Source organism: Sus scrofa, chromosome 14 (assembly GCF_000003025.6).
Source record: "Sus scrofa isolate TJ Tabasco breed Duroc chromosome 14, Sscrofa11.1, whole genome shotgun sequence".
Classification (NCBI taxonomy): Eukaryota; Metazoa; Chordata; class Mammalia; order Artiodactyla; family Suidae; genus Sus; species Sus scrofa.
The window spans coordinates 39,223,319-39,250,769 of record NC_010456.5 but is presented as its reverse complement, the minus strand read 5'-3'; the positions used below and the strand labels follow the sequence as shown (position 1 = coordinate 39,250,769).

Here is a 27,451-nt window from a genome sequence, read left to right as displayed (position 1 = left end):
TCTCTCTTTAAAATCCCGTCTCTTTTAATACTCTGCCTCCCTCCTATCCTCTCTCTTCCATCTTTTCCCCCCTCTTTCTTTCTCTTCCTCTCCCTATTCTTCTTCTGTATTAGCCCATTTGGGTTGTTATAATAAAATACCACAGACTGGGTAGCTTATAAACAACAGAAGTTTATTTCTCAGCGTTCTGGAGGCTGAAAGTCTGAGGTCTTGGTGCCAGCATGGTCAGGTGAGACCCCTCTTTCAGGTTGGAGACTTCTCATTGTGTCCTCTCGTGGCAGAAGGGGTGAGGGAGCTCTGTTGGCCTTCTTGTATGACAGCAGTGATCCCATTCACGAGGGCTCCACCCTCATGACCTAGTCACCTCCCAAGACCTCACCTTCTAATACCATCACCTTGGGCGTTAGGATTTCAACACATGAATTTTAGAGGGACACACACATTCAGACGATAGAACCCTTTTTTTTTGGTCAGGTCCTTTGTCCTGAGAGTTACTGATGGTCTAGATTTTTCTAGAGTGTCTCTCTGTGGTGGATTTTAACACCTTTCTCCCCTGTATTTCTTGTAAGTAGATCTTTCGGAGGCTCTGTTAGATCCAGTTATTCTTTGGCAAGACTGTATAGGTGATAGTTGTGTCAGGAATTGCTTATAACCTGTTGCTTCTCCTTTTAGTTTCTTTTCTTTTCTTTTTCTTTTTTTGTCTTTTTGTCTTTTCTAGGGCTGCTTCCTGCGGCATATGGAGGTTCCCAGGCTAGGGGTCTAATTGGAGCTGTAGCCGCCCACCTACCCCAGAGCCACAGCAACATGGGATCCCAGCCGCATCTGTGGCTTACACCACAGCTCACGGCAATGCCGGATCCTTACCCCACTGAGCAAGGGCAGGGATCGAACCCACAACCTCATGGTTCCTAGTAGGATTCATTAACCACTGCGCCACGACGGGAACTCCGCTTCTCCTTTTATTTTCTAAGCAGCAACTGATAATTATTGCCTAGATCCATTCATTTATAAGGCAAATAAGATCATGATAAACTAACTGTAAAGGTAAGCTTCTTGTCATAAAGGCAGGATAAAATGCTTGATTCTTTCCTTTTTACCAAGCAGTTTTCAAAATAACAATCTCCAAAAGATTTTTTTGTGTGTATGTGTCATTATGTACTCATGGATTTTTAACACATTTAGTGTGCTTCTTTCTGTGGCATTTGTTACCATTTTTTTTTTCTTTTTTTTCCTTTTTGCCATTTCTAGCGCCGCTTCCGCAGCATATGGAGATTCCCAGGCTAGGGGTCTAATCGGAGCCGTAGCCACCGGCCCATGCCAGAGCCACAGCGACACTGGATCCAAGCCGCGTCTGCAACCTACACCACAGCTCACGGCAATGCCAGATCTCTAACCCACTGAGCAAGGCCAGGGATCGAACCCACAACCTCATGGTTCCTAGTCGGATTCGTTAACCATTGCACCATGACGGGAACTCCTGTTACCATTTCTGTTGCTCAAATTATTTTAGCTTTGGCCAGTGGAAGCTTCTAGTTCTTCCTATACAGCTCTAGTAGTTTTTGCTAGATTCCTTACTTTATGGTGTGATAAGTTGTTATAGAGAAATACATTTCCCATCTCAGAACTAGAATTGGTCATTTCTCCAAGGAGTGAGTTAACTTCTCTTTCGTTTTCCTCCCTTTCTTCCTTTTGTGGAAAGTTGTATTTAGAGAATATAGTCTGGGAGCCAGAAGTGCTTATTGCTGCAGGTTTGGTTATTGCCTTCTCAATGGATAGAGCTAGAAAAAATTGTTTCCTTGAAATAAATTGAGTCCAAATGATACCTTCAATTTAAATTTAGGACTTCTGGGTTGTTTTCTGTTTTTTTTTTTTTTTTTTTTTTCCCTAACCTCATTGATTTTACCACTGTATCTCCTTTCTCCCGAATCCCACTTCTTGAAGCTGTAATGTGATTACTTATTTGCTTATCGCACATTGCACACACAGTAGTCTCAGAATAATAAGATTTCCACTACCCTTAGAAATGATTAGTGAAAACGGTTTATTTTTAAATCTTACGGCAGATCCTTCAGAGATGTATAGTCAAATCACCATGCTTTTAACTCATTCGTGACAATTCTGTATGTGGTTACATACCAGATATATAGCTAGATGACTTGTTTTCATTTTATGTTTGGATTTTAGAAATTACTTTCTATAGAATTTTGTTTGAAACTATATAAAATAGTTATATATTCAGGGAAATGTACCTTCAGAGTTTCCTGGGGGCCCAGTGGATTAAGGACCTGGCATTGTTAGTACTGTGGCTCTGGTCACTGCTGTGGCATGGATTTGATCCCTGGCCTGGGAACTTCTGCATGCTGCCAGGTGCACGCAAAACAAACAAACAAACAAACAAAATAAGAAATCTACCTTCTTTTCCTGTCTTTTCTTCCTTATATATATATATAGCTATTTTTTAAACAGTTGTCATTTATCATTACTTTTCAAAGAGTATAAGCAAATATACATATCTGTAATTTCATAACCCATAGTTACATAGATAAATAGTAGCATAGCTTTACATACTTTTTTCCAACTTTGCCTTTTTTATTACATTGGAGATCACCCCATAGTATTATCTAGGGGTAGTCTTCCTTCATTTTTGCTACACTGTACTCCCTTGTGTGGATGTACCATAGTTAATTCAACCTATTGATGAGCATTTGGATAGTTTCCAAATGTATTACAAAGAAGATACAATGGAGAGCTTTATGCAGGCATGTTTTTCTATTGTTGCTGATTCTTGTTAATAGTAACTTTTTTTTGGATATTTTGTATTTAAAAAAAAATGATGGTGGAAGCAGAAACGAATCCGACTAGGAACCGTGAGTTTGCAGGTTCCATCCCCGGCCTTGCTCAGTGGGTTAAGGATCTGGCATTGCCGTGAGTTGTGGTGTAGGTCGCAGACATGGCTCAGATCTGATGTTGCTGTGCCTGTGGGGTAGACTGGCAGCTATAGCTCCAATTGGACCCCTAGCCTGGGAACCTCCATATGCCACGGGTACGGCCCTAAAAAGCAAAAAAAAAAAAAAAAAAAAAAAAAAGTGATGGTTGTTATTCATCTTTAATTTTTATTCTCTTTCGTACATTTTGGTTAGCATATTTAAAGTCTGAAAAATACTGTTTTTAGTTAAAATTAAAAGATATCAGAGAGTTCCCCTAATGGCTGAGTGAGTTATAAACCTGACTGGTATCCATGAGGCTATGGGTTTAATCCCTGGCCTTGCTCAGTGGGTTAAGGATCCAGCCTTGCTGTGAGCTGTGGTGTAGTTTGAAGATGTGGCTTGGGTCTGGCGTTGCTGTTGCTGTGGCAAAGGCTGGCTGCTGTAGCTCTGATTCAACCCCTAGCTTGGAAACTTCCATATCCTGCAGGTGCAACCCAAAAAAGAAAAAAAAAGATATCAGACCTTGCGGTAAATATAAGAAATAGGGAGCTATTTTGTAATCTAGACCCATTTTTTTTTTTTGTCTTTTTTTTTTTTTGCTTTTTCTTGGGCCGCTCCCTAGGCACATGGAGGTTCCCAGGCCAGGGGTCGAATTGGAGCTGTAGCCACCAGCCCATGCCAGAACCACAGCAACGCGGGATCCGAGCCGCGTCTGCAACCTACACCACAGCTACCTACACCACAGCTCACCGCAATGTCGGATTGTTAACCCACTGAGCAAGGGCAGGGATCGAACCCGCAACCTCATGGTTCCTAGTCGGATTCGTTAACCACTGCGCCACGACGGGAACGCCAATCTAGACCCATTTTTATGCTATACGTCCCTTTAAAATAGTAGCTGAGGCAATTATTTGTATAAAACACTTTTCCTATAAAGTGACTACGACCTTTTAAAAAATTATAGCAGCAAGGTGGGTTATCTGATGCAGTGGTGGATTCTTTACATTCACTTAGGCAATGCTTAGAGAAACAAAGTCAAAACTTTGTACAGCTTGCAGCAATAGGGAGTTTTACATGATCAGAAAAGAACTTAGAAGGAAATCCTACCCTCATTTTTCTGGCCATGCAAAAAGTTTGATTCTGAACACTGACCTGATGGTTTCCCTCTGAGACATCTCAAATTCAATTCATCTTTTACACATTATTAACAGCAAAATGGGGGAAAAACTGAGTGGGCTTTCAGGAGAAATGAACAAAAGAAAAGAAAATCACATCTGTACTAAGGTCTCTGTAGAGGTCAGTCTAGGGTGATAAATTGTGTCAGGCAATAAATCAGGGAATTACCATTTCATTTAAACTGAAGCTACATTCAATAGCTGATGGCCTGCTTTCTAGATCTCTTCTGTACCTGCTTCTTAAATCTAGTCAATTTTTTAAAAAATTGCCCTTTATGGTTGGGTCCAGGGGAATAAGGCTGAGAGTAGAACCAACTGTTGTACAAAAATTTAGGGATGTGGTGGAAGCAGAGACTCATTAAAATCTAAATCCTTTGAAACTGAAGTTTGAGCCACAATAGCAAGGCATTATTGTTTTAGTGGTTGTACCTTAGTTGTTTCTTGGAACATGATAAATTTGGGATCAGTTCCTTCTTACTCTGTGTTTTGATGGCCTTTAAAGTGAACCATAGCTCTTAATTGCAATGCCATTGATAATTTAATTCTGACAGTGATGTTTTGTTTGTTTGTATGCCCAGCTTCTGGTTTTCTGTAAAACTCTTCGAGTTTTTTGGGGTGTTTTTCCCCAGAAGACACTTATAAATTATTTCTGATTTTGATGCATCTTAAAAATACAAAGTCTCTTGTGAAACTTTTTGGTTCTTTTCTCCTTTGCTCCTGAAATCCAGTTGATGGTTTACTTCTAGGATATATGGTATGATGAAAACTTAAACCCAAGTCTTTGGTTTTTCCTATAGATTCTTCTTCTTCTTTTTTTTTTTTTCTTTCTTTCCCAATTTGTGTGTGTGTGTATTCAAGTGATATTGCCCTTTTCTGATCTGTGGAAATGTCTTGTGTCTTCTTCATGTCTCTGTTTGTGAATGTAAAGGAGTGGATAATATTTCAGGATTTGTTGAAATGAAGTAATGAGACTGACACTAAATAAATGAAAAACAGGTTATTTATTTATTGTTTTAATTTTTTTTTTCTTTTTAGGGTCACACCTGCAGCACACTGAAGTTCCCAGGCCTGGGGGTCACATCGGAGCTGCAGCTACTGGCCTATGCAAGAGCCATAGCAATGCAGGATCCAAGCCACGTTGGCTACCTACACTGCAGCTCATGGCAACACTGGATCCTTATCCCGCTAAGCAAGGCCAGGGATCAAACCCACATCCTAATGGATACTAGTTGGTTTTGTAGCCTGCTGAGCCACCATGGGAACTCTGTAAAAGCAGGTTACGAGTCTGCAGTTTTGTGCCTGAAATGCACAAGGTACCTGAAACCTGAATTCAGCCTTTATGCTTCATGGTGAGGGCCGTATTGCATGGCTGCATGTTCTCTCTGTGGCTGTTCTTCTTCCCTTTTGAGTTTCTAGACCTGGGTTGCCAGGGGCACTGTGGGCTGAGCCTGGACACTGCCTCTGATTGCAGGACCAAGTTGAGGATGGAAATCTTGCTGCTGGTAGTTCTTCAGCCCCCACTCTTTCCCTTCCCCCTCCTCTTCCATCTCACTGCTCCCTCTGAATCCAGTATCCCAGCTCTCTACACACCTGCTTCATTCTTGTTTTTCTTCGTCAGGTTTCTCTGCCTCCTGACTTATAAACTTTACCTCTCACCCCTTTCAGATATTGACGCTAGCAACTTTCAGTCATTGTAGCCAAGTCTCAGCGATTTTCATTGGCTCAGATGCCATCCGTCTCTGGTCCAGGGACGTGATCACATAGAACAAGTACATCTTCATGGACCACCCTGTTTGGGGAAAAACAGGGTGGTCCATTAAAGGTTATATGGAGCTGAGCAGACACCCCTCACAAGTCTTCCCAAAATAGTAGCCGTTGGTGTTGGTAGGGATTGGTTTGTTCTTTCATTTAGCAAATATTTATTAAGTACAGACTCTATGCTGGAGTCTCTGCTTTGGGTTCTAGGGATGTAGCAGGGAACAAATCAGAGTCTTTATGGAGTCAGTTGGGAGAGACATACAGTAAACAAACAGGTCAGTATTCAGTATTTGAGAGGGTGATAAATGCTGTGGAGAAAATAAAGGAGGGGAAGATAAAAGAGTGCACTGTTGTGGGCATCACCATTTTTGCATAGATCTCTCTGACAAAGTGGCATTTTGAGGGGAGCATATTTGCTCAAATGGAGCAAATAGAAATAATAAAGGAGGAAGGCATGCAGAGAACCTCAGGAAGAACATTCTAGGCAAGGGGAACAAAGTGCAAAGGCCCTGAAGTGGGGATGTGCTTAGGTAACGTGGCACACAGTCAGCAGACAGACCAGTACAGTCAGAGGAGTGAGCAAGAGAGAAATGTAGGTAGAGCCATAATGGAGGGGTCAGGTCATTCAGGGCGCTGCGGGTCAGTGTAAGGCCACTGGCTTTTACTTGGAATAAGATGGAAAAATCTAAGGAGAATTTTGAGCACAGGAGCGAGGTGATCACTCTGGCTGTCAATGGAGGACAGTCTGTAAGCAGAGGGCGGGGGGTGGGGGGAGGAATAGAAACAGGGAGATTGGTAGGGAAGCCAATTGCAGTAATGTAAACAGCAAATTGAGGTTGGCTTTGACCAGGGCGGCAGTGGAGGTGGTTGGGATCTTGGGACTTTTGGAAGGTAGAATTGTCAGTGTTTGAAGGCAGAGTTGACAGATTGTATGATAAGACAGAGCTGAGGCAAGGATAAGATGACTATGTTTTTGGCTTGAGCATTAGTAGGGTGGACTTAGCGTTTACTTAGATGGGCGAGGCTGTGATGGCTGGGTTTGGGGGAGGCTGAGAGATGAGTTTGGGGGAGGCCAGGATGGATGGATTTGGGGAAGACTGGGAGGGATGGGTTTTGGGGGCAAGTGATCAAGGTTCATTTTGGACATGTTAAAGTTTGAATTGCCTGTTATACGTCTAATGGGAATATGATTTTTCAACTAATTGAAAGGAGTTACAGGTGGATTGTACTAGAATGTTCCTCCTTCCTCACTTCACCTTGCTAACACCTCTTTACTCTTCAGTTCCCAGCCTCAGGGTCATTTCCTCAGGGATACCTTCCTTGATCCCTGTCCCCATGCCTCAGGGTTCTTCCTGTTACACACGCACATAGCTGCAGATCTTTTCCTTTATAGTACTCACCATCCTTGGAATAATTTGTGTGGTTATTGGTTTATTGTCTGTTTCTTGTAACTTAGTCTATAGAAGCAGGTGACATTACTAGGTCTGCAGGAATAAGAAGAGATTTTGTTCACATGAAACTACTGGTGAACGAATAAAGAGACACACTTTGATCCTGCTGTTTTGTGTCTAATGTGTGTGTGTTATTTAATAAAATAGTCCAGATCAGTCTGTGGGCTCTGCAGGGACAGGTAGTCCTGTTTTGTTCACCTTAGCCCCAGAATCCAACCACCCGAGAGCCTGGCACTCAGTAGGCACAAAATAAGTACTTGTGTTGTGTTGAATCTGAACTGTTTTCAGTAGCAAGAGAGATTGGTATTGGATTTAGAACAGTATATATATTTATTTATTTATTTATTTATTTTGCTATTTCTTGGGCCGCTCCTGCGGCATATGGAGGTTCCCAGGCTAGGGGTCGAATTGGAGCTGTAGCTACTGGCCTACGCCAGAGCCGCAGCAACGCGGGATCCGAGCTGCGTCTGCAACCTACACCACAGCTCACGGCAACGCCGGATCATTAACCCACTGAGCAAGGACAGGGACCGAACCCGCAACCTCATGGTTCCTAGTCGGATTCGTTAACCACTGCGCCACGACGGGAACTCCTAGAACAGTATATATTTAATAGGAACAGCTTCCTGATGCTTAAAAAGTATGGAGGAATGTTCCAGGCTTTGCTTCGAAATGTCCCTCCTAATTCTTACACAGTTTTCATTTGGAGCCCCTGTTTGAGTCTTGGTGAATGCACGTTTTAGTTGCTGAGACCCCTCCACACATTTGTTTACTCAGTGTTGCAATAATGAATTTCAGAAATATTTTAGTTCCACAACAGGAACTCCTAAAACACAGTATAGGAGTTTCTGTTGTGGCTCTGAGGTAATAAATCTGGCTAGTATCCATGAGGATGAGGGTTCAATCCTTGGCCTCGATTAGTGGGTTAACGATCTGGCGTTGCCATGAGCTGCGATGTAGGTTATAGACAGGGCTTGGATCTAGCATTGCTGTGGCTATGGCCGGCAGCTACAGCTCCCATTTGACCCCTAGTCTGGGAACTTCCATATGCTGTGGGTATAGGCCTAAAAAAAAAAAAAAAAAAAAAAAAAATCACAGCATGCATAGGCAAATCCTACACAAAACCTTACTAACTGGAGTTCTATTTTCCCAGCAATTTAAAGCTTGTTTTCCTTTGTCATTTGGTTTTTCCTTAAAGCCCAGACTCCTTCCATTACACAAGGCTGTCCTTTGTTGTGGTCTGAAGCTGTTCTCCATTTGCTGGGGCATCACGGGCTTTTCACTGACAGCCACACAGATGTCCTAGATTCCACCAGCACTCTGCCTACCGACATATCTCTAGGAGGAGCTAGTGCCTGTCTTAAAATCCATAGTCCAGTTTGATTTTTTTTGTTGTTGTTGTTGTTGGTCTTTTTGTTTCTTCTAGGGCCACACCCGTGGCACATGGAGGTTCCCAGGCTAGGGGCCTAATCAGAGCTACAGCTGCCAGCCACAGCCGCAGCCACAGCAAAGAGGGATCCGAGCCGTGTCTGCAGCCTACACCACAGCTCACGGCAACACCAGATCCTTACCCCACTGAGCGAGGCCAGGGATTGAACCCGTACCCTCATGGTTCCTAGTCGGATTCGTTAACCACTGAGCCACAATGGGAACTCCCAGTTTGATTTCTTTAAAGTGATTACACCCTGCTCAGGGGAGCTATAAATTCTACTTTGAGATGGTTAGGTTTTATGGAGATATGACTTTAACTGCACCCGAAGCTTGTCTCGAATAATTACTCTTGCTGGTGATCTCTAGCGGAAATCTTCCGCTAGGTGACTAAGCAAAGCCACATGGAACAACAGCCCCCAACCAGGGCTCCAGCCTCATGCTTAAAATTGCTCTGGGAGGGCAACCTTGAGCTGTCACCAGGATTTTCCATTCAGGCCTAAGCACCCAGCTGTTTAAATAGTAGGGCTGCTACCTTCCTATAGGCAAAGTATCAGTGGTTTAGGGGTTTAATTCCACCAGCTCCATTCTGGAGAAATTCCTTTGTTTCTTTTGAACTGTTCTCTTTCAGCCTCCCCCACCCTTTTGTTCTGTGCCCCTCCATTGTCAGGTTTTCTTCTTTAGAGTGGTTTTCATTTGCTGGAGCTGCTTGACACCTTTACAGAGAATTGAGGAACTGACTGTGCTTTCACATTTTGGTTTTCCCTTCCCCTTTGCCTTTGAACGACTTTGCTGCTTTCTTGTCCTTCTGTCCACCTGCCCTTGTCCTTCTGTCTTCTCCAGCCAGTGGGCCTGTGCTGGAGCTGCCCTTCCTTCTTAGCCCCTTTTTTCTTTAACCTTGGAATGTGCCAGCTCCAATGTGCTGAAGAAACACTTTCAGAAGATGCCCATGGCTTTCTTATGGTGGTTAAGAGAGTCATTTTTCTAGCCTCTTTCTCCCATGTGCTGCCCTTGAGACAGCTGTCCTGCTCCTCATTCCCACCATTTCCTTGGTTTCTGACCTGCGGTGGCCTCTGCCTAGTTCATTCCTTCTTCCCCCTCCCATGGGCCCTTCTTGTTGTTTGTTGCCTTTTCTTCTCCCGATCAACTAACTCTGGTGGTTCTCTAAGACATGGTCTGGGCTTTCTGCTCATCTTGCTTTTAATTTGCTCTTCACAAGAGCACGTCCATTTTCACCCTAGTCTGATTACCCCTAAGTTTGTGTTGCTTCCAGGCTTTGGTTTTACCTTTTGAATTGTGCAATTGTGCCTTCTACACTTCTTCTTGGCTGTCCTATCTCTTCCAACTGGAACATTCACAACCAGACCTGCCATTTTGTTATTTTCCCTTCAAAACAATCCCCTTTAACTTCTGCCTCTGTAGTTGTCCTGTGTGGTCTCTGACCATGTAGGCTGGAGTCCTCAGAGCATCTGTTACCTCATCTTTCCTCCTCTTTCTCCCATACCCTGCCATTCACTAGTCCTTTTGATTTATCTTTTTTTCTTTCTTTCTTTCTTTTTTTGCTATACCCGCAGCCTATGGAATTTTCTAGGCCAGGGATTGAACTTGTGCCACAGTTGCAGCCTGTAGCACAGGGGGTCTTCTGCTCTCTGGATTTTCCTTTCCTAGCTGTCTTTCCAGTCTTAGAGGAAGGCAGGAGAAGGAAGCTAGCCAGCGTTTATTGTCTGTTGGGTTCTGCATTTGGGGCTAGGGGAGTCATCTTGTTGCATCTTGTGAGGTAGGCAGATCTTGTGTTCCTGGATGCTCTGAGCAATCAAGGCACCTGCCCAGGACTGCCCAGGTGGGTAGCGGCAGAGACAGGAGTTTCACCTATGGCCAGGATTGCAGGCTCTTGTCGCCTCACCAGATAAGAGCTGCTCTTTTCCTCTTTGCCTCTGCCCTTCCTTTCACCCTTCATGCTCCTCTACTCTCAGCATTTCTCCTGTCACTGTTCTGCCCAGAAACCTTCAGTGACTTTCATTTTCCCACCAGAGGCAAAGCATTTTTGTTCTGAGGGTGAAGACACTGAAGTCCAGAAGAAGGGAGAACGTTGTCTCTAAGGATGTGGCCAGCAGGTAGTTGGCTGTGATTTGAACTTCTGGAGCTTCAGACTCCAAGTCTGTGCTGTGCTTCTTACTCAGTGGTTGAAGATTTGCTGCCCAGTTTTCAGGGGCCCCATCGTTTTTTACTCTCCCCTTCTAACCTCATTTTCCGCCACTTACATCACATAAGCTATAGACTCTTCAGTCAGTTTTCTTCCCACTTCCCCTGACTCTAGCCTCTTAGCCACCTTTGCTTATGTCCCTAACTTGCTGGAATGTCTTCCTTTCTTCCTTGCACCCATCTCAGCTGCTCACCTGCCTCAGGCCTCAGCTCCTCCCAGAAACCTGTTTCATTTAGTTTTCATGGATCTCACTCCCTAAATTTCATGCCACATAATAAATTATGTACTAAGTTATATCGATACATTTGTCTTGTACTCTTTGCTGCTGCTTCCTCTGTCAGAAGTTCTTCTCCGGAGTTCCTGTTGTGGCGCAGTGGAAACAAATCCGAGTAGTATCCATGAAGATGCAGGTTCGATCCCTGGCCTTGCTCAGTGGGTTAAGGATCCAGTGTTGCGTGAGCTGTGGTACAAGTCGAAGATGAGGCTTGCATCTGGCATTGCTGTAGCTGTAATGTAGGCCAGCAGCTGCAGCGCCGATTCAACTCGTAGCCTGGGAACTTCCGTATGCTGTGGATGTGGCTCTAAAAGGACAAAAAAAAAAAAAAGTAGCTGTACAGTTTGCTCAGGCCTTAATAGTTAATGGCATTATTTTTTTTTCCCCTTAGCAATTTGTCCCTGTTGCTCAGAGCAGTGTAGGCAATGGTTCCTGCACCAGTGTCCTGGTGCGAGGGACTGCCTGACAGTCATTTGTTGTCTGTCTGTCTTTCTTTGATCCTGTTTCTCCTTTCACATTCATGACATTCAGTGGCCAGTTCCAGTGGTCAGTAGAGGGCTTTGGAAACCTGTGGGGGTCTCTTCTGGTCAGCGCAGCGACTGGAAGTGCCCCTGCTGGCAAGGGTCCAGGTGTGGGGAGTAGAGATGTTCAGTAGCTGTATATGTAGAGGATAGTTCTGCCCCAGGAACACCTGTTCCATCCGCAGTTGTTCATGCTGCTGGGCACTCCTAATGCACAACGTGGATCGGGGATTGACTTTCTCTTAATGCCATTTGTAAAAGCTTAATAGTTGGATATAATTCCTTTGTTGGTCAGCTCTGACTCATGTAATCAGGTGATGTAACTAGCCTCTGGTCCCTTTTGAGGATTCATCCTTGAGTGCAAAGCCTTTGGTGGCATTACTTGGTAAAACGGGATATTTCACAGTCTGTGCCCAAGCTTTTTTTTTTTTTTTTTTCCTTTTCTTTTTAATGCCGCAGGTGAGGCATATGGAAGTTCCCAGGCTAGGGGTTGAATTGGAACTGCAGCTGTTGGCCTACAGCATAGATACAGCAACATGAGATCCAAACATGTCTGTGACCTACACCATAGGTCATGGCAACGCTGGATCCTTAACCCACTGAATGAGGCCAGGGATCAAACCTGCATCCTCATGGATGCTGGTTGGATTCATTTCTGCTGAGCCACAACAGGAACTCTGTGCCAGTTTTATATTGTCCTTTTCGCTGCCTTACGCCAAGCTAGGCCCGGTGGAGAACGGGAATGGAGACTGATTTTCAGCCTTACAGGTCATTCACAGCTTTTGGCGCCCATCTGAGGGGCTGCTGGTGAGAAGTGAGAGAGAGGGAAGATAAGCCACCTCCAGGGGGCGGGGCTTGTCAGGTATTCTCCTGCCTCCTCAGGCTGGTGCTGGGGGAGGAGGTGCCCCTCAGCAGGAAGTAGCTGATTGTCTCCAGTGTGGTTGGGGAGCCTCTGTGGGCAGAGCATGGAAAGTAGCAACTTCTGAGTTCCTTTTATGTTCAATCTCATTCTAGATGGATGGCAGCCTTCCACTGTGGGAAATGAAATGTGTTCAGGCAACTTGGGCCCCAGGTGCAGATGCGAATGTGTTTAAAGCAAGGAGTGGGGTTGCGTGGAGACATACTCTTAGTCACTATTAATCCGTGACAGCTGTCAGCTGCTGGCGCTTAGCACCTGACTGTGCCTGGGATTCAGGGCCTCTGGGCCTGTCCTTTCTCAAAGATTCCAAGGCCCAAACTCTCTCTGCTTGCATGCTATTCAAACCTCAGATTCACATGGAAGCAGTGACTGGTAACTTCACGCAGGATGAGGAAAGCCTCTGGCTGGGCTGAGTAGATGGTCCAGCCAACATGCCATGGGTATTGATGAGGATTTCCCTAGCCTGGAACTCTGAATTTTGTCTGGCTAAGTGTTCATGGTGTGTGAGATGGTTTTCAGAGGCACCCCATTACAGTAAGTAAGATTGAATTAGGAGTTCCCTAGTGGCTTAGCAGATTAGGAATCCGGCATTGTCATTGCTGTGGCTCAAGCTTGATCCCTGGCCTGGGACCTTTGGTATGCTGCAGGCATAGCCGCCCCACCCCCAATAAAAATCAATTTTATCTGTTTTTTTTTAACCATGCCCATGGCATGGCATTGTGGAAGTTCCTGGCTCAGGGATTGAATCTGAGCTTCAGCTATGACCTGCACCACAGCAGGAGCAATGTCGGATCCTTAACCCACTGCACTGGGCTGGGGATCGAACTGGCACCTCCACAGAGACAAACTGAATCATTAACCCACTGCACCACACCAGGTACTGGTTTTCATTTGTGCTAATAATATGAGGTTTCTTTTTTTTTGTCTTTTCTAGGGCCACACACTGCGGCATATGGAGGTTCCCAGGCTAGGGGTCTAATTGGAGCTGTAGCTGCTGGCCTCAGCCACAGCCACAGCAACACGGGATCCAAGCTGCGTCTGCGACCTACACCACAGCTCATGGCAACGCTGGATCCTTAACCCACTGAGCAAGGCCAGGGATCGAACCCGCAACCTCATGGTTCCTAGTCGGATTCATTAACCACTGAGCCATGACGGGAACTCCATGAAGTTTCCTTTAGAAATACATTTTATGAAGAGGAAAAGAGGCAGTTAATTTAAGAAAATGACTGATATAATTGGTGGTGTGCTGAGATGGCACAGCATCTTGATGCTTTTCAAATGACTAAAGGTTGGGAAATACCTTTTTTTTTAAGGGCCATACCTGTGGCATATGGAAGTTCCCCAGGCTAGGGGTCCAATTGGAGCTGTAGCTCTTGGCCTACACCACAGCCACAGCAATTTGGGAATCCAAGCTGTGTCTGTGACCCCAGCTCTTGTAACATCAGATCCTCAACCCACTGAGTGGGACCAGGGATTGAACCCGCACCCTCATGGATACCAGTTGGGTTTATTTCTGCTGAGCCACAAGGGGAGGTCCTGGGAAATGCCATTTTTTAAATTAATTAATTAATTAGTTTTTTTAGGACCAAGCCCACACAGCATATGGAAATTCCCAGGCTGGGGTGGAATTGGAGCTGCAGCTGCCAGCCTACCCCACAGCCACAGCAACATAGGATCTGAGCCATATCTGCGACCTACACCACACCTCACGGCTGGATTCTTAACCCACTGAGCAAGGCCAGAGATCAAACCTGCATCCTCATGGATACTAGTCAGCTTTGTTAACTGCTAAGCCACGACGGGAACTCCCAGAAATGCCATTTTAGTATTTTGCCTACAGTGGTTTTCCTTTATGTTGAAGTCAGGGGGACTGTGTCAGTGGGGGATGCTTTGTGGGGCTGGTAGTGCAGAGATCGGCATCAGTGATGGTCTGTGGTTTGTCTCTCTCCCACACCCCCCCTGTATTTATTTATTTATTCAGTAGATACATTTTAAGAGCCTGCTTTTTGCCTGATGCTGCACTGGTTGTAGGCAAACAAAGGTGCTCCATGCTCTGTAACAGAAGAGACAGGTTGTAATACAAGAGACAGGTTGTAAGGGTGTAGCTGGGGTTCAGCATGACAAGCCTGGTCACTGCAGACAGTGCAGTGTATCTCAGCATGGGGAGGTCGTGCTCCAAGTTGCTGAGTGTGTCAGGAAGGCTTCCCAGAGAAGGAGGTATTTGAGATGGGTCCTAATGAATAAATAGGTACCAAAGGAGAGAAAGGGACTTCTAGGGAGAGGGGATGGCATATATAACAGGGCCTGAAGAAACATGGTGAGCTCAAGACCCTTCTGTCTATTTTGGTGTGGTTGGAGTATAGACAGCGTGCCATTGCTCCTACACCAGCCCTGTGGGGTAGGTAATTAGAATTATCTCCACTTTACACCTGAGGACACTGAGGCACAGACAGGATAGTGACTTGGCCAAGCAGAAGCTGGGGTTAGAGGCAGGCCTCCATTAGCTCAGAGAAGAGGTCATCTCCTGAGTTGTCCTGGAAAACTTGCACCTGATTTTGAAGGCAGAGGGAGAATTCAAGGTGATTAAACTGGGAGGGACTGGGTGAAACTGGCCTTTTTTAGAGATTGCTCTGGCAGAGTGCCCTCCACAAGTGAAGCGTCACTTGAAGTTTGTTTCATAAGTGAACACTTGAACCCTTCATTGTCAAGTTTATTTTGAATCAAGCTCCTAGTTATTTTCTAGTATGTACCTCCACCCCCGCCCCTGCCGTGAAGCTTTTGTTGATGTTATTTCTTTCCACTTGGTTGATGTTTAAGTGATTGATTCAGTTCATAGTGTTTGAACCTCACTTCTTAATGACAAAAAAATCAAGATTGAACCTTCTTCCTAGCACAGCAATATTGCACAGTCAGGCTGGCTCACAGTTCAAAGGAAGTGCCAGCTCTGAAAGGCAAATGGCTGTAATGACTTAATCTGAGCTCACTTAAAAATTTCGAATGACTGTTTGATTGTCAGAGTTCTGCATACATTGTATTTTATTTCTGTGTGGGTTTCAGTTGGCTAAACACTTCGGTTTGAGCTATGTGTCAAGGCTGAATATTGCATTTTGAAACCTAGAGTCAAATAGCAATTTAAACTCCTGACTTTCATACCTGTCCGTGAAATTTCAGATAAATGGAATGGAAATATAACAGGGCTGCTGTGTTATGAGAAATTGACTCTGCCTCTCCTTGTAGAGAGCTCTTTAAGGGGTAATAATCATTTTACCACATATAAATGTATTAAATATGTATATATACACACATACACATATATTTGCACATATGTATAAACATATATATTCATGTGTGTATTTATAGATATAGATACATACACACATACATACATATGTATATAAACAAATGTTCCCCCTCCCTTTTTTGGCATGTGGAAATTCCCAGACCAGGGATCAAACCCGTGCCACAGCAGCAACCCAAGCCACTTCAGTGACAATGCCGGATCCTTAACCTGCTGCACTGAACTCCACATTTTTTTTCTTCTTTTAGATTGCCTTTCACTTTCTTGATTTGCTCATTTGTGATTTCCCCTTACAAATTAGGCTTGGTGGAAACCAGTGGTATTCGAAGAGGCACTTTTGGTCCTTTTGAAAATGAGACCTACTCTCTGAAAATACTTCATCCTGGCTTGTCCATCTCTCTGTCTGTTCCTGCAGCTGGCCCCCCTCTCTACTTCCTTGCTTCTCCCTCTTCTCCTGGGGCAGCCCCACTGTGGCTGCCTGGTTTAGGCTCTTCTTTCCCTGATAGTGTTCCCCACCTCCCTTAGAGATGGCCTTCGTAACCACTTGCATTGTGTCCTCCGACCCTGGCTGGGAGCACAGGGGCCACCCCCCTCCCCTCAGAGCTTAGGAAAGTGGCATCTGCAGACGCCACATGGCTGCCCAGGGCACTGACATGTGTTTGGGGGCAAAGGAGGACTCTAAAGCCTCACAAACAAAGCCTGCATGCCCACGATCCAGTGGTACCAAAACCACTTCTACCATCTGCCGGGATCCAAATTTGAGAAGTGGCCTTTGGTTTGCTCAGAATCAATTAGTGGTAAAAGTAGGCAGATCATGAACTCCTCAAGAACATGGATCACATCGATTATTTGGGTGCTGTATACCAATGCTCACTGGCTTTCATTCTTTTTTTTTTTTTAATGGCCGCACTGACAGCATATGGAAGTTCCTGAGCCAGGGATTGAATCCAAGCTGCAGCTGTGACCTGTGCCTCACTTGGCAACCCTGGATCCTTTAACCCACTGTACCAGGCTGGGGATCGAACCTGTGCCTCCACGGCAACCCAAGCCACTGCAGTCAGATCCTTAACCCATGTGCCACAGCGGAAACTCTGACTTTTTTTCAAATTATAGTTGATTTATAGTACTGTGCCAATTTCTTCTCTGCATAACAGTGACCCAGTCATACATATATATATGTATGACTTTTTCTCATACTATCTTCATTCTTAATAATTGTTATTTTAAAAGGTTTCTCATATAAACCTTTATTGTAGAAAATTTAGGCAAAAAAAGTTAAAGAAAAGGCCAGTGCTCTGAAAAAAAAAAATCCCCATTACTTTTTTGATGTATATCCTTCTGCCATTTCTTATAGGCACATGCAGACATATGGCTTATGTAAGACACTGTTTTGGAAATTTGACCTTTTCAGTTAATACTCTGATCATCTTTCCAAGGCATTAAATATTCTCATTGAATATCTTTTAAATGCCATAGAACATTCTTTTATATGAGTGAATGAAAGTGTTATTTAGGCAGCCCTTTCTGGTTACACATTTATGTTTCCAGTGTTTTTGCCTCTGTCGATATGGGTTTAAGGAAAACATTCTTGTAGCTATTGCCCGTGACCCTTGAATATTTTCTAGGATAAATTCCTTAAAGCAGAAATGCTGGGTCAGTGTTTTGTTTTGTTTGTGTTTTGAAGTTTTTCATGCATGACGATATCTACTTTTGTTTCTCTCTAGACACTACAACAACAGGAGTGCAAGCTTCTCTATAGCCGAAAAGAGGGTCAGAGGCAAGAAAATAAAAACAAAAATAGATATAAAAACATCCTGCCCTGTAAGTATCAATGTATTTCTCAATATCAGTCACTTTTGGAGATTTTTTTTTTTTTCAGGGCTGTACCCATGGCATATGTAGGTTCCCAGGCTAGGGGTCAAATTAGAGCTATAGCCGCTGGCCTATGCCACAGTCACAGCAATGCCAGATCCTTAACCCACTGAGCGAGGCCAGGGATCAAACCTATGTCCTGAAGGATATTAGTCAGATTTGTTTCCACTGTGCTGTGATGGGAATTCCACTTTTGGAGATTTTGATTCCCCAAGGCTTGCCATCTCCCAGGGTCTCACCACGATCCTCAGGGGTTCCAGGCTTGTGTCCTTGCTCTGCAGACGTTGGCGCATGTACTTTTGTACAGAATTTAGTCAGTAAATAATTGTCATCAGAATCTTGTCATTTAGATACTGTATTTAATGCTACTTCATTAAAAGAACTTTTTATTATGGAAAGTTTAAAATATATTCAAAAGTAGAGTAGTATAAAGAACCCACGGGTACCCATCACCCAGCTCCAACAATTGTCAACTCATGCCCAGTCTTGATTCATCTATATTCTGTTACACTTTGCTTCTCTCCCTGAATTATATTGAAGCATATCTCAGATATCATTGTTATTTATCTGTACTTTACTCTTCTTTTTTTTTTTTAAAATCCTTTTTGTTTTGAAATGATTTTTAGATTCACACACGAAGTTACAAAGATATGTAGGGGGTTTCCCTTGTACCCTTTACCCAGCTTCTCCCAGTGAAAATGTCTTATCTATCCATAGTGCATTATCAACACCAGGGAATTGACATTACTACTTTAGTCTCCTTAAAGAAAACATTATGAGGCCTCATGTTCAGATTATTGTCATATTCACTTAGAGTTTAGTTTTTGATGCTGTTTAATCATTAAATGAACACAACTTGGACGAAGTTGAGGTTGAACTGATTTGAACTGACCTGCCCTGAGAGGTCTGGGTACTTTTGTGACTATGCTCTCGTTTTCTTCCAGTTGATCATACCAGAGTCGTCTTACATGATGGTGATCCCAATGAGCCTGTTTCAGATTACATCAATGCAAATATCATCATGGTAAACTTGGCTTTTCACAGTGTTTCTGACTTTACCTTGCTAGCCGATTTTTGTATTATAAATCCTTCCTTCCTAAAAGCAGCTTTCAGATGTTTGAAGGATTTTCTTCCTAAATTTCTAGCCTGAATTTGAAACCAAGTGCAACAACTCAAAGCCCAAAAAGAGTTACATTGCCACCCAAGGCTGCCTGCAAAACACGGTGAATGACTTTTGGAGGATGGTATTTCAGGAGAACTCCCGAGTAATTGTCATGACAACAAAAGAAGTGGAGAGAGGAAAGGTATACTACATACTCTGCTTTTTTAAAGTATTGGACATGTCAGGTTGATCATGTTAAGAACTGAATAAACACATTTCACTTTCTCTTACCCTCTGGAAAAAAGGGATCAGGAGAAATTTGGTTATGACATACTTTGGTATAGTTTTCTTTATATTTCTTCTGCTTGGAAGTCATGGAACTTCTTGGGTCTGTGGACTTACAATTTTCTTCAAATGTGAGTAATGTTTACTATGTCTTCAAATATGTACCCTCAACCCACTTTTTCTGGATACCAATTACACGTATATTAGGCTCTTTAAAGTTGTCCTATTGCTCATTGAGACCTGGTTCCCCTCTGTGTTTTGTTTTGGATAAGTTTCTTTTGCTATACATCTTTCAGTTAATCTTTTCTTCTGCAGGGTATAATCTGCTGTTTGTCTTCTCCAGTGAAATTTTCATGCAGACCTTCTGATAATCTCCTCCCTTGGTATTCCCCCGGTGCACAGAAGGAAAACCAGACTCTGGACTGCCTTTGATTCCTGGGCTTTAATTTAAAGCTAAAGTATTAGGGCTTGCAGTTTAGAATTTGTTTGCCAAGGTTTATATCAAGAGTTTGGGAAGCTGGGAGGGGAGCACAGTACTTTGCAGAAGTGTAGTGTCAGCTACGGTGTTAGGAGTTGTGGTTTAATTTGTGTTCTCTTGAGCGACCAGCAGTCCTCAGAATGGATTGACCACTAACCGCATTGATACACTTAATAGTAAGTGTTTATTTGGGATAATAAAAATTGAATCAAATCTGTCAAAGAGGTATTTGGATCTGCAGCATACTAGAGGGAAAGACAAATTCAGAATAATAAATAAAAGACCGCATAAACTGTGCCAAGCAAAAAACTAGCACCATCCATTAATTCTTCTGTCGAACTTTCCTTCTACCATTTTTTTCCCCACTTCATCATCGTGGGGAATGTCTGTAGCTGCTGTCTTATTTCTTGTGTAATAACAGTGAATTTCTCTGTTTTCCCGATGTACAAGGTAGCTTTCTCTTGCTGATGTTTGTGTCTTGGTGGTTGTGGAAAGTGAGTGGTGTGGGTGACCGCTCCCAGGAAAAAACAAGACACAAAAGCGTTCTCTGCCCAGGATACATCACCAAATACATGCAGACTCATCTCTCAGTGAGCGAAATCTCTTCCTTTTTGGCAGCAAGCATGATTCTCTTGGTGCCATGTTTTCCAATCTGCCTGCTCTGAAGCCAGCAGCTATTGCGGGCTTGGCGTTCCCAGGCACCCAGTTATGTGAAGGTGGCATGTGTAGCAGGTATCAAATGGATCTGGATATAGAAAAAGCAGCTGGTTCAGACCCCATATCAGCTGCCTTTCTGTGCTGGAGTTATTCACACTTAGGTTAGATAAGGCACGGAGGCCTCCCACACTGGTGCGGAAAGGAACCAGACAGTCTGGCTCACTGGGCAGCCCATCCACCTCCAGAGTCCCTGCTCGCCTTCCCTGCAGAGTGACTGGCAGATTCCGGAATTCAGAGCTCAGTGGTTGCTAGACAAGCACCCTTGCATGGGGTAGTTCCCCTCTCTCTGCCTCAGGTTCTTTGGGAGAGAAATAAATGAGCACCGGCTCTCCTCTGACTTGTGGCTTAGGGCAGACAGCTCTGCAGTGGTGGCTTTCTCTTCCCACTTCTCCTTGGTTCACCATGCACCGACTTTTCTTATTTGAACTCTTCTTTCCTTTTCTTTGAAAATCCAACAGTTAGATACCAGATAGGCTCTCTTCCAAGTTAGCGGTCGTTAAGACTCAAACATTGGTGGTTCTCTGCTGCTTTAGGCTTTCATACCAGAGTTCACAGAGATTAACTGTCTTTTCTCTGATCCCTTCCAGAGTAAATGTGTCAAATACTGGCCTGATGAGTATGCGCTAAAAGAATACGGGGTCATGCGCGTTAGGAACGTCAAAGAAAGTGCCGCTCATGACTATACATTAAGAGAACTTAAACTTTCAAAGGTCGGACAAGTAAGTATATTGTCGTACTTTAGAGACTTTGTAACTGCTAATCCAGTGTGGTGCAGTTACTTCTGTTGGCAAACATTCAGGCATTCCTTCACTTATTGATTGACGTCCATTTGTTGGGTACCTTTTATGTACCAGGGACCGTGGAGGTACTACTGGTACATCGCAAACCAGATCAGCGCCATCCCTGCACCCACAGAGCCGAGGGAGGTGGAAGGTTCACGAGTGAAAACCAACTAAGCTCTCCGATTGTGTTGGGTCTGTGAAAATCACAGGATGATGGGTTAGAGAGCGACTGGGTACCCATGGCAGAGTGAACAGGAGGGGCCTCTCTGACAGGGAGCCATGGAAGCCAAGGCCTGAAGGTGGAGGAGTGGCCAGAGGGTCAGGAGAGGAGTGTTCCAAGCAGAGGGAGCAGCACGTGCAAAGGCCTTGAGGCCTGTTAATGACCAAATTCCATGATGTCAGATTTTAATTGTATATGGTTCGAGTTTGTCCCTAGGTCAACTAGCTTTGAATCCAGAATGATTTGGTTTCAGTTTAATTTTGTGGTTATAGGGGCTTACTCATTCCAGGTCCTTTGGGGACACAGAGGCGAATGTAACAGCCTCTGTCCTCAAGGAATTGCAGTTACGTAGCCACAAGGTGCCTTGTACACAGATACCTACGCTCTTGAGCAGACACCACCTGCCACACCTGTCTAAGGTGTGATGGTTCTGCTGAGGCTGGGCTTCATTCCCCAACTTCCCCTGTGTGTTGGGGACCGTCTCAGAAGAGGTTGGGCCTTTAAGGATGGGGTTTCTGTGGGAGAAGAGGTGGAGAGAGGGCCTCCCAGATGAAGCATCCTTGTGGGCCAGGCTTCTGAAGTGCCAGCTGTAGGGAAATGGGATTTATAGGGAATGAAGGCAAGTGGGAACTGAGGGAGGGAGTAAACTTGGGTTGAGAGAGGTCGGGACCAAGCTGGGAATAGTCTCATGTGAAGAAATCTAAGTTTTATTCATGAGTTGGTGGCGGTTCTCATGCCAAGTGTTCACACATCCAGAGATGGGTGCCAGGAGGGTGTCCGAACAGCCCATAGGGAGAATTGGGCTGGGATGACCCTAGCGGCTGGTCTAGGTCTGATGGCCTCCTCACCTTGTTATGCTACTTTTTTCTTCCTTTGGAAATGAATGTCATGTAAAATGCCAGAATAAACTGGGAGAAAAGCAAGGGACTCAAGAGATGCCTTGTCGGGGGGGGGGGTGCAGTCTGCAGGGTGCTCAGGGGCAGTTCGACTATTGGAGGCGGAGGAGGAGTCCGACATCTTAGGGTTTTGAGTCTGAGTGGTGGTGGCGCATGGCAGAGGTCTGAAAAGCTGGGAGAAGATGGTCAGGATGGTAGGGCTGGGATCATCTAGGTAAAAGACAGTAAGTGGTGGCAGCGGCGGTGGAAAGGAGAGCACTGAAGGGAAATAGTTGTGGAAATAAATGGGAAGGGATTTGATGATGGCGTGAATGAGGGGCGGGGGTGGCATTTAGGCAAAACCTCCTGGACACGTAACATTTGAGAAGCCTTGGAGACATCAAGGCAAAGAGACCAGGGAGGCAAAGGTTGGGGTTGGGCGAGGAGGGGAGGCAGGGTACAGAGGATCATGGCTGGGTTGGCTTTGCCTGATGAGGGTCAGTACTTCTTGAAAGAGGCAAAGTGGCCACAGGTGCAGGGAGGAGCGCTGACATGGATTTTCTCTAAATTCTCTTATCAGGCGTGAGGCTGGGACATCCCTTGACATTCAAAAGGAATAGGAAGATGAAGGGTTTGAAGAAAGTGGGAAAGGATGGATGAACTAGTAAATTGTGTAGCGAGGCAAGAAATGCAGTAAATTTCTGGGCTGTGCTGGGTGCCCAAGTGAGGTGTGACCTTGAACATTTAGTTATACCAATCACCTGGTCTGGTTTTCTCCAAGGACACTCTGTCTCTTGGGTACAAAACAGAGCAAGTGAGTGCTTGGGTTCATCCAGGCCTGGGGCTTTGCCGGCGGGTACAGTGGATGGAGAGAGGGTGGAGGGAGTGGAGGTCCATGGAGGGTGATGGTCAGGAGCTGGGTAAGAAGGTGGAGAGTGGAGGAGGGCTTGGCAGTCTGGTGAGTTCCATGAGGGGGTCGGGGGACTGAAGTGAGCTGGAAACTTAGGTGGTTGTGCTCCCGAGGAGATCTGATGTCAGCCGGGGTCAGTTCTCCTGACGGTGTGAGAGGGTGGAGGTGCAGTCGATTGCAGAGATGGCGAGAGGAGCTGGAAAAATGTAGCTGTCAGGCAGAAATGAGAGCGGGATTTCGAGGACATTGGACAAAGATTCCAGGTAGGTTTTTCTTCAGTTAGTGATAAACCACACATCTTCTTGTTATGAGGTGTTTCTCAGTAGCAGGTGGATTTTTCTTCAGTGTTAGTGATAAACCATCCATCTTTTTGTTATCAGAGATTTTGGAGTCGCAGTTCTGGGAAATGCTTGCGTTTGGGCTTGTATTTTGCACCTTTGGACGAAGGTGCTAACTAGGGACAGATCACTTCTCTGGAATTGCTCACAGATTGTCTGCTTTTTGTATAGCACCTTCCATTTTTTCCTAAAGGGCTATCACGTGATCTTATTTAAGTCTCCTTATTGTCTGGGAAGGAGAAGTTGGGGCAGAGACCTTAGTGGCCATTTATGAGGGAGGAGGAGCAAGGTTGCTCAGGACCACTGCGTCGCTCTCATTCCCTGTCCTTTCTGGGACCCGTGTAGCCCCTTGATTTTCAGCTTGTTGGTAACATCCAGAAAAATCTTTTTCATGACTCAGCAGATTAAATGCACGTAATTTAAGGAAAGATCTTGATTGTGGTTCAGATTCCGTGGATGTTCTGAAGGTCACTGGTGGTGGACATTGTCTAGTTACTCTCTCTGTCGTTAAGATCTGCTTTAAAAGTGTTGCTTAGGAGTTCCCATTGTGGCTCAATGGGTTACAAACCTGACTAGTATCCATGAGGATGCAGGTTTAATCCCTGGCCTCGCTCAGTGGGTTAAGGATCCGTTGTTGGCGTGAGCTGTGGTGTAGGTTGCAGACGAAGCTCAGGTCCCAAGTTGCTGTGGTGTAGGCTGGCAGCTGCAGCTCCGATTTGATCCCTAGCCTGGGAACTTCCATATGCCGCAGATGTGGTCCTAAAAAGCAAACAAACAAAAAAAGGATGTTACTTAGCTCAGATTGTGTCCAGATATTTAGGAAGAAGGCATAGTGATGAATGGTGCTGTTACAGTCATCTGCTCTGGGTAGACCCAGAGCATGATGCTTTTTGGTTCTCTGTGGTCTTGGTACCATTGTTGACCTTTGTTAATGCTCATGCCTCACAAGAGTGCCAGTGTGCTTCTGTGCAGCGGCTGTGTGTGTGACTGGCCTTGTTCAGTCCTCACAGTGGTGTTGTGATAGAGATTCTTATCCCCACCTGCAGATGAAGAAGTTGGGGCTTGGCGATGCCCAGGGGACACTGTGGGTGTGAATGCTGGGACTTGGGCCTCAATCCAGCCATCTGATTGCAAAGCCTGTCATCTTATCTGCTTTGCACCAAACAGAAATTTACTCTCATATTATAATAAAAGTGTCTGTTGGGGGAGAAGAGGAAGGCCAGATATAAAAGGACAAAGGAACAAGTGTCTTGAGGGAGCACCTGTTTTCTCATCTGGGCAGGAGAGCCCTGAGTCCCAGAGGCCTCAGGTGCCTGGCAAGTTGAGCTACACTTGGATGAGGAGAAACAGGGACATTCTCTGCCGCTGATGATTCAGAGACTGCTGCAGGTCGTGGTTCCCTGAAGAACAAATTGCTGTGCGAGACGTCTTGGTTCTTATGACAGAGGCAAGGGGTTGCCTCCGGGATTGCTCAGCCAGACCCAAAAGGAAGAGAGACCTGGGAAACTTGTGGAGGGACCTGTACATGGAACGTGAACAGCCTCTGTCGGCCTGGGCCCCAGCTCGTGTAGGATCTGGGAAAGATGGGATCCGGGCTCCTCCTCAACCCCTTGATTTATTTAATTCTTTTCTGGTTTTTCTTGGCTCTACTCCAGGGGAATACGGAGAGAACGGTCTGGCAATACCACTTTCGGACCTGGCCGGACCATGGAGTGCCCAGTGACCCTGGGGGCGTGCTGGACTTCCTGGAGGAGGTCCACCACAAGCAGGAGAGCATCATGGATGCAGGGCCTGTGGTGGTTCACTGCAGGTGACCAATTCCTTCCGCCTCTAGGATGCCGCCTGTCCCATCTCCTAATACCCAGGGGGCTTGTTTTCACCTGTCTGTCCCCGACTTTTTAACAGTGGGAAGAATCTAGTCTCTTTTTGAGGTGTGGGTAACTGCATTAAGGGGCATTTGGACCCCAAAGCATATTTCCCATAGATCCTACGGGACTGCCAGGTTCAGGGTGTGGTGGGGCAGAGGGTGGTGGCAGGGTCCTTATTCTCAAGGAGCCCTTAGTCTGGTAATGATTGCTTGGTTTTCTTTTTTAATATAGTAATTTAGGATTCATCTCTTTGATTGTGATTCTGTTCTCTTTTTCCATGGAAATAAGGTATATATATTTTCCCTGATGGTATACTTGTTTGCTTCAGAATATTTGGACCCCTCCCCACACAGGGTTCCAGAAGCTATGCCCATGGTCTCCACACCTGTGTTTACAGTTTGGGCTTCATTATTTTACTGGGGAAAGTTTGGTCTCCTAAATCTCTCTCATGTTGGGCAAGTAGATATGTGTGAATTGTTGTTTATTCATTTTTTGTAAAGCTCCCATCCCAACATCTGAGCTCCTTGTTATTCATCCCTTGTTCATCCTCACAGCAACCCATTTCACCGATGAGGAAACTGAGGGTCAGAGAGGTTAAGGGGCTTGCCTCAGATACATCGTGCTGGAGAAGCTGAGCTCCGAGGGCAGGATGGACTGAGTCCAAAGCCCTGTCCTCTTTGCTAATATATTTGCAAATATAAATAGACAATCTTATAAATACTCCCAAGAGCAAACATTGTTTCTATTAACATTAATAGCTTGGTTTGAGTATAAAACTCTCATGAATGACTCTGTTGTCCTTGCTCATTGTCCTTCTGCCCACAGTGCTGGAATTGGCCGGACAGGGACGTTCATTGTGATTGATATTCTTATTGACATCATCAGAGAGAAAGGTAAGTCATCCGGAGGGCAAGACACTAACGGTTCCCATTGTCCGTTTCTGGAAGAAAAGTGCTGGTGAAAATAACCCGTGGAAAACAATTAAATGTTAAAATATTTTCACAAAAATCTGGGCGAAAGACTTCAACTTTCAGCATGTTTGCCAGAGAACTAAAGTGATGCTCTTTGAGCTTTTGACATAAATCAAAGCCTAGGTGCTGCAGATCCTGCTGCTATGGTCTCTTTGTTGAACGTGCAGTGGTGGTCTTTACCCAGCTGCCCAATCCCTGCTGGTGGAATGGGGCAGTACTGTGAGGACTTGAGGGACTCCTCACCTCTGACACTTTACCACGTAGTCATCTAGGATTGTTGGTATTGATTGGAGGGCCAGTGCTGTGGCCCTTGGACCATGTTCAGTTATAATATTAAAAACTAAGTTTGCTTTGCCTTAGAGTCTGCTGAACGTTGTGCGTTAAACCACTTCACCTCGTCTCTGCAGTTTCTCCTGATGCTTCGTGGTGCTTGCTTTGTAGGTGTTGACTGCGACATCGACGTTCCCAAAACTATTCAGATGGTGCGGTCTCAGAGGTCAGGGATGGTCCAGACAGAAGCACAGTACCGATTCATCTATATGGCCGTCCAGCATTATATTGAAACACTACAGCGCAGGATTGAAGAAGAACAGGTACCAAGCAGAAAGCTGGCGTGTGGATTTTCAGTGTTTTTTTTTTGTTTGTTTTGTTTTTTGGTTTTCTTGGGGGGGCAGCTTAGATATGCCCTCCTTTTGAGCAGGAGGACAGACTTTGATAGATATCTCTTTCTTTGAGAATGAGGAACAAGTTCCCAACCAGGTAGGGCCTCTCCGGGCACAAATTATTCCTTACTTCACAACTCTGAATTTTCAGTGTAGAGTAGCTCAGGGAGGGGCACCAGGCCTGACAGACTAGGGACCAACCACAGGAAGGTTTGGATTTTCCCAGGCTCACGTGGCAAGCTTTGAACTCAAAGCCTCGATGCTTCCAGCCTTTTCCAGTTTTGATCCAGGCCGTATTGATCGTGATTCCATCTCTTAAAGGAATGCCTCATTCTTACACAGCACACGGGCTGGATCTGCCAACTTGGTTGAATTGGAAACAGTAAAATTTCAGTTTTAATAAGTCATGCCTAA

The 27,451-nt window shown here is 44.9% G+C and overlaps 1 protein-coding gene across 5 annotated transcripts in view; it reads left to right on the top strand.

The window, feature by feature from the left end:
* The window catches only part of PTPN11 (protein tyrosine phosphatase, non-receptor type 11), an 89,877-nt gene that overhangs the window by 41,272 nt on the left and 21,154 nt on the right, over nt 1-27,451 (top strand). For 3 of the 5 annotated variants that reach the window (XM_013990362.2, XM_021073562.1, XM_013990361.2), the window contains exons 7-13: nt 17,682-17,778; nt 18,774-18,853; nt 18,975-19,133; nt 20,999-21,130; nt 25,180-25,346; nt 26,230-26,297; nt 26,817-26,968. In XM_013990362.2, coding sequence (XP_013845816.1) covers nt 17,682-17,778; nt 18,774-18,853; nt 18,975-19,133; nt 20,999-21,130; nt 25,180-25,346; nt 26,230-26,297; nt 26,817-26,968 — 855 coding nt within the window. The remainder of the gene's footprint in view (nt 1-17,681; nt 17,779-18,773; nt 18,854-18,974; nt 19,134-20,998; nt 21,131-25,179; nt 25,347-26,229; nt 26,298-26,816; nt 26,969-27,451) is intronic. The other 2 variants (XM_013990364.2, XM_021073563.1) reach the window with 1 other exon arrangement.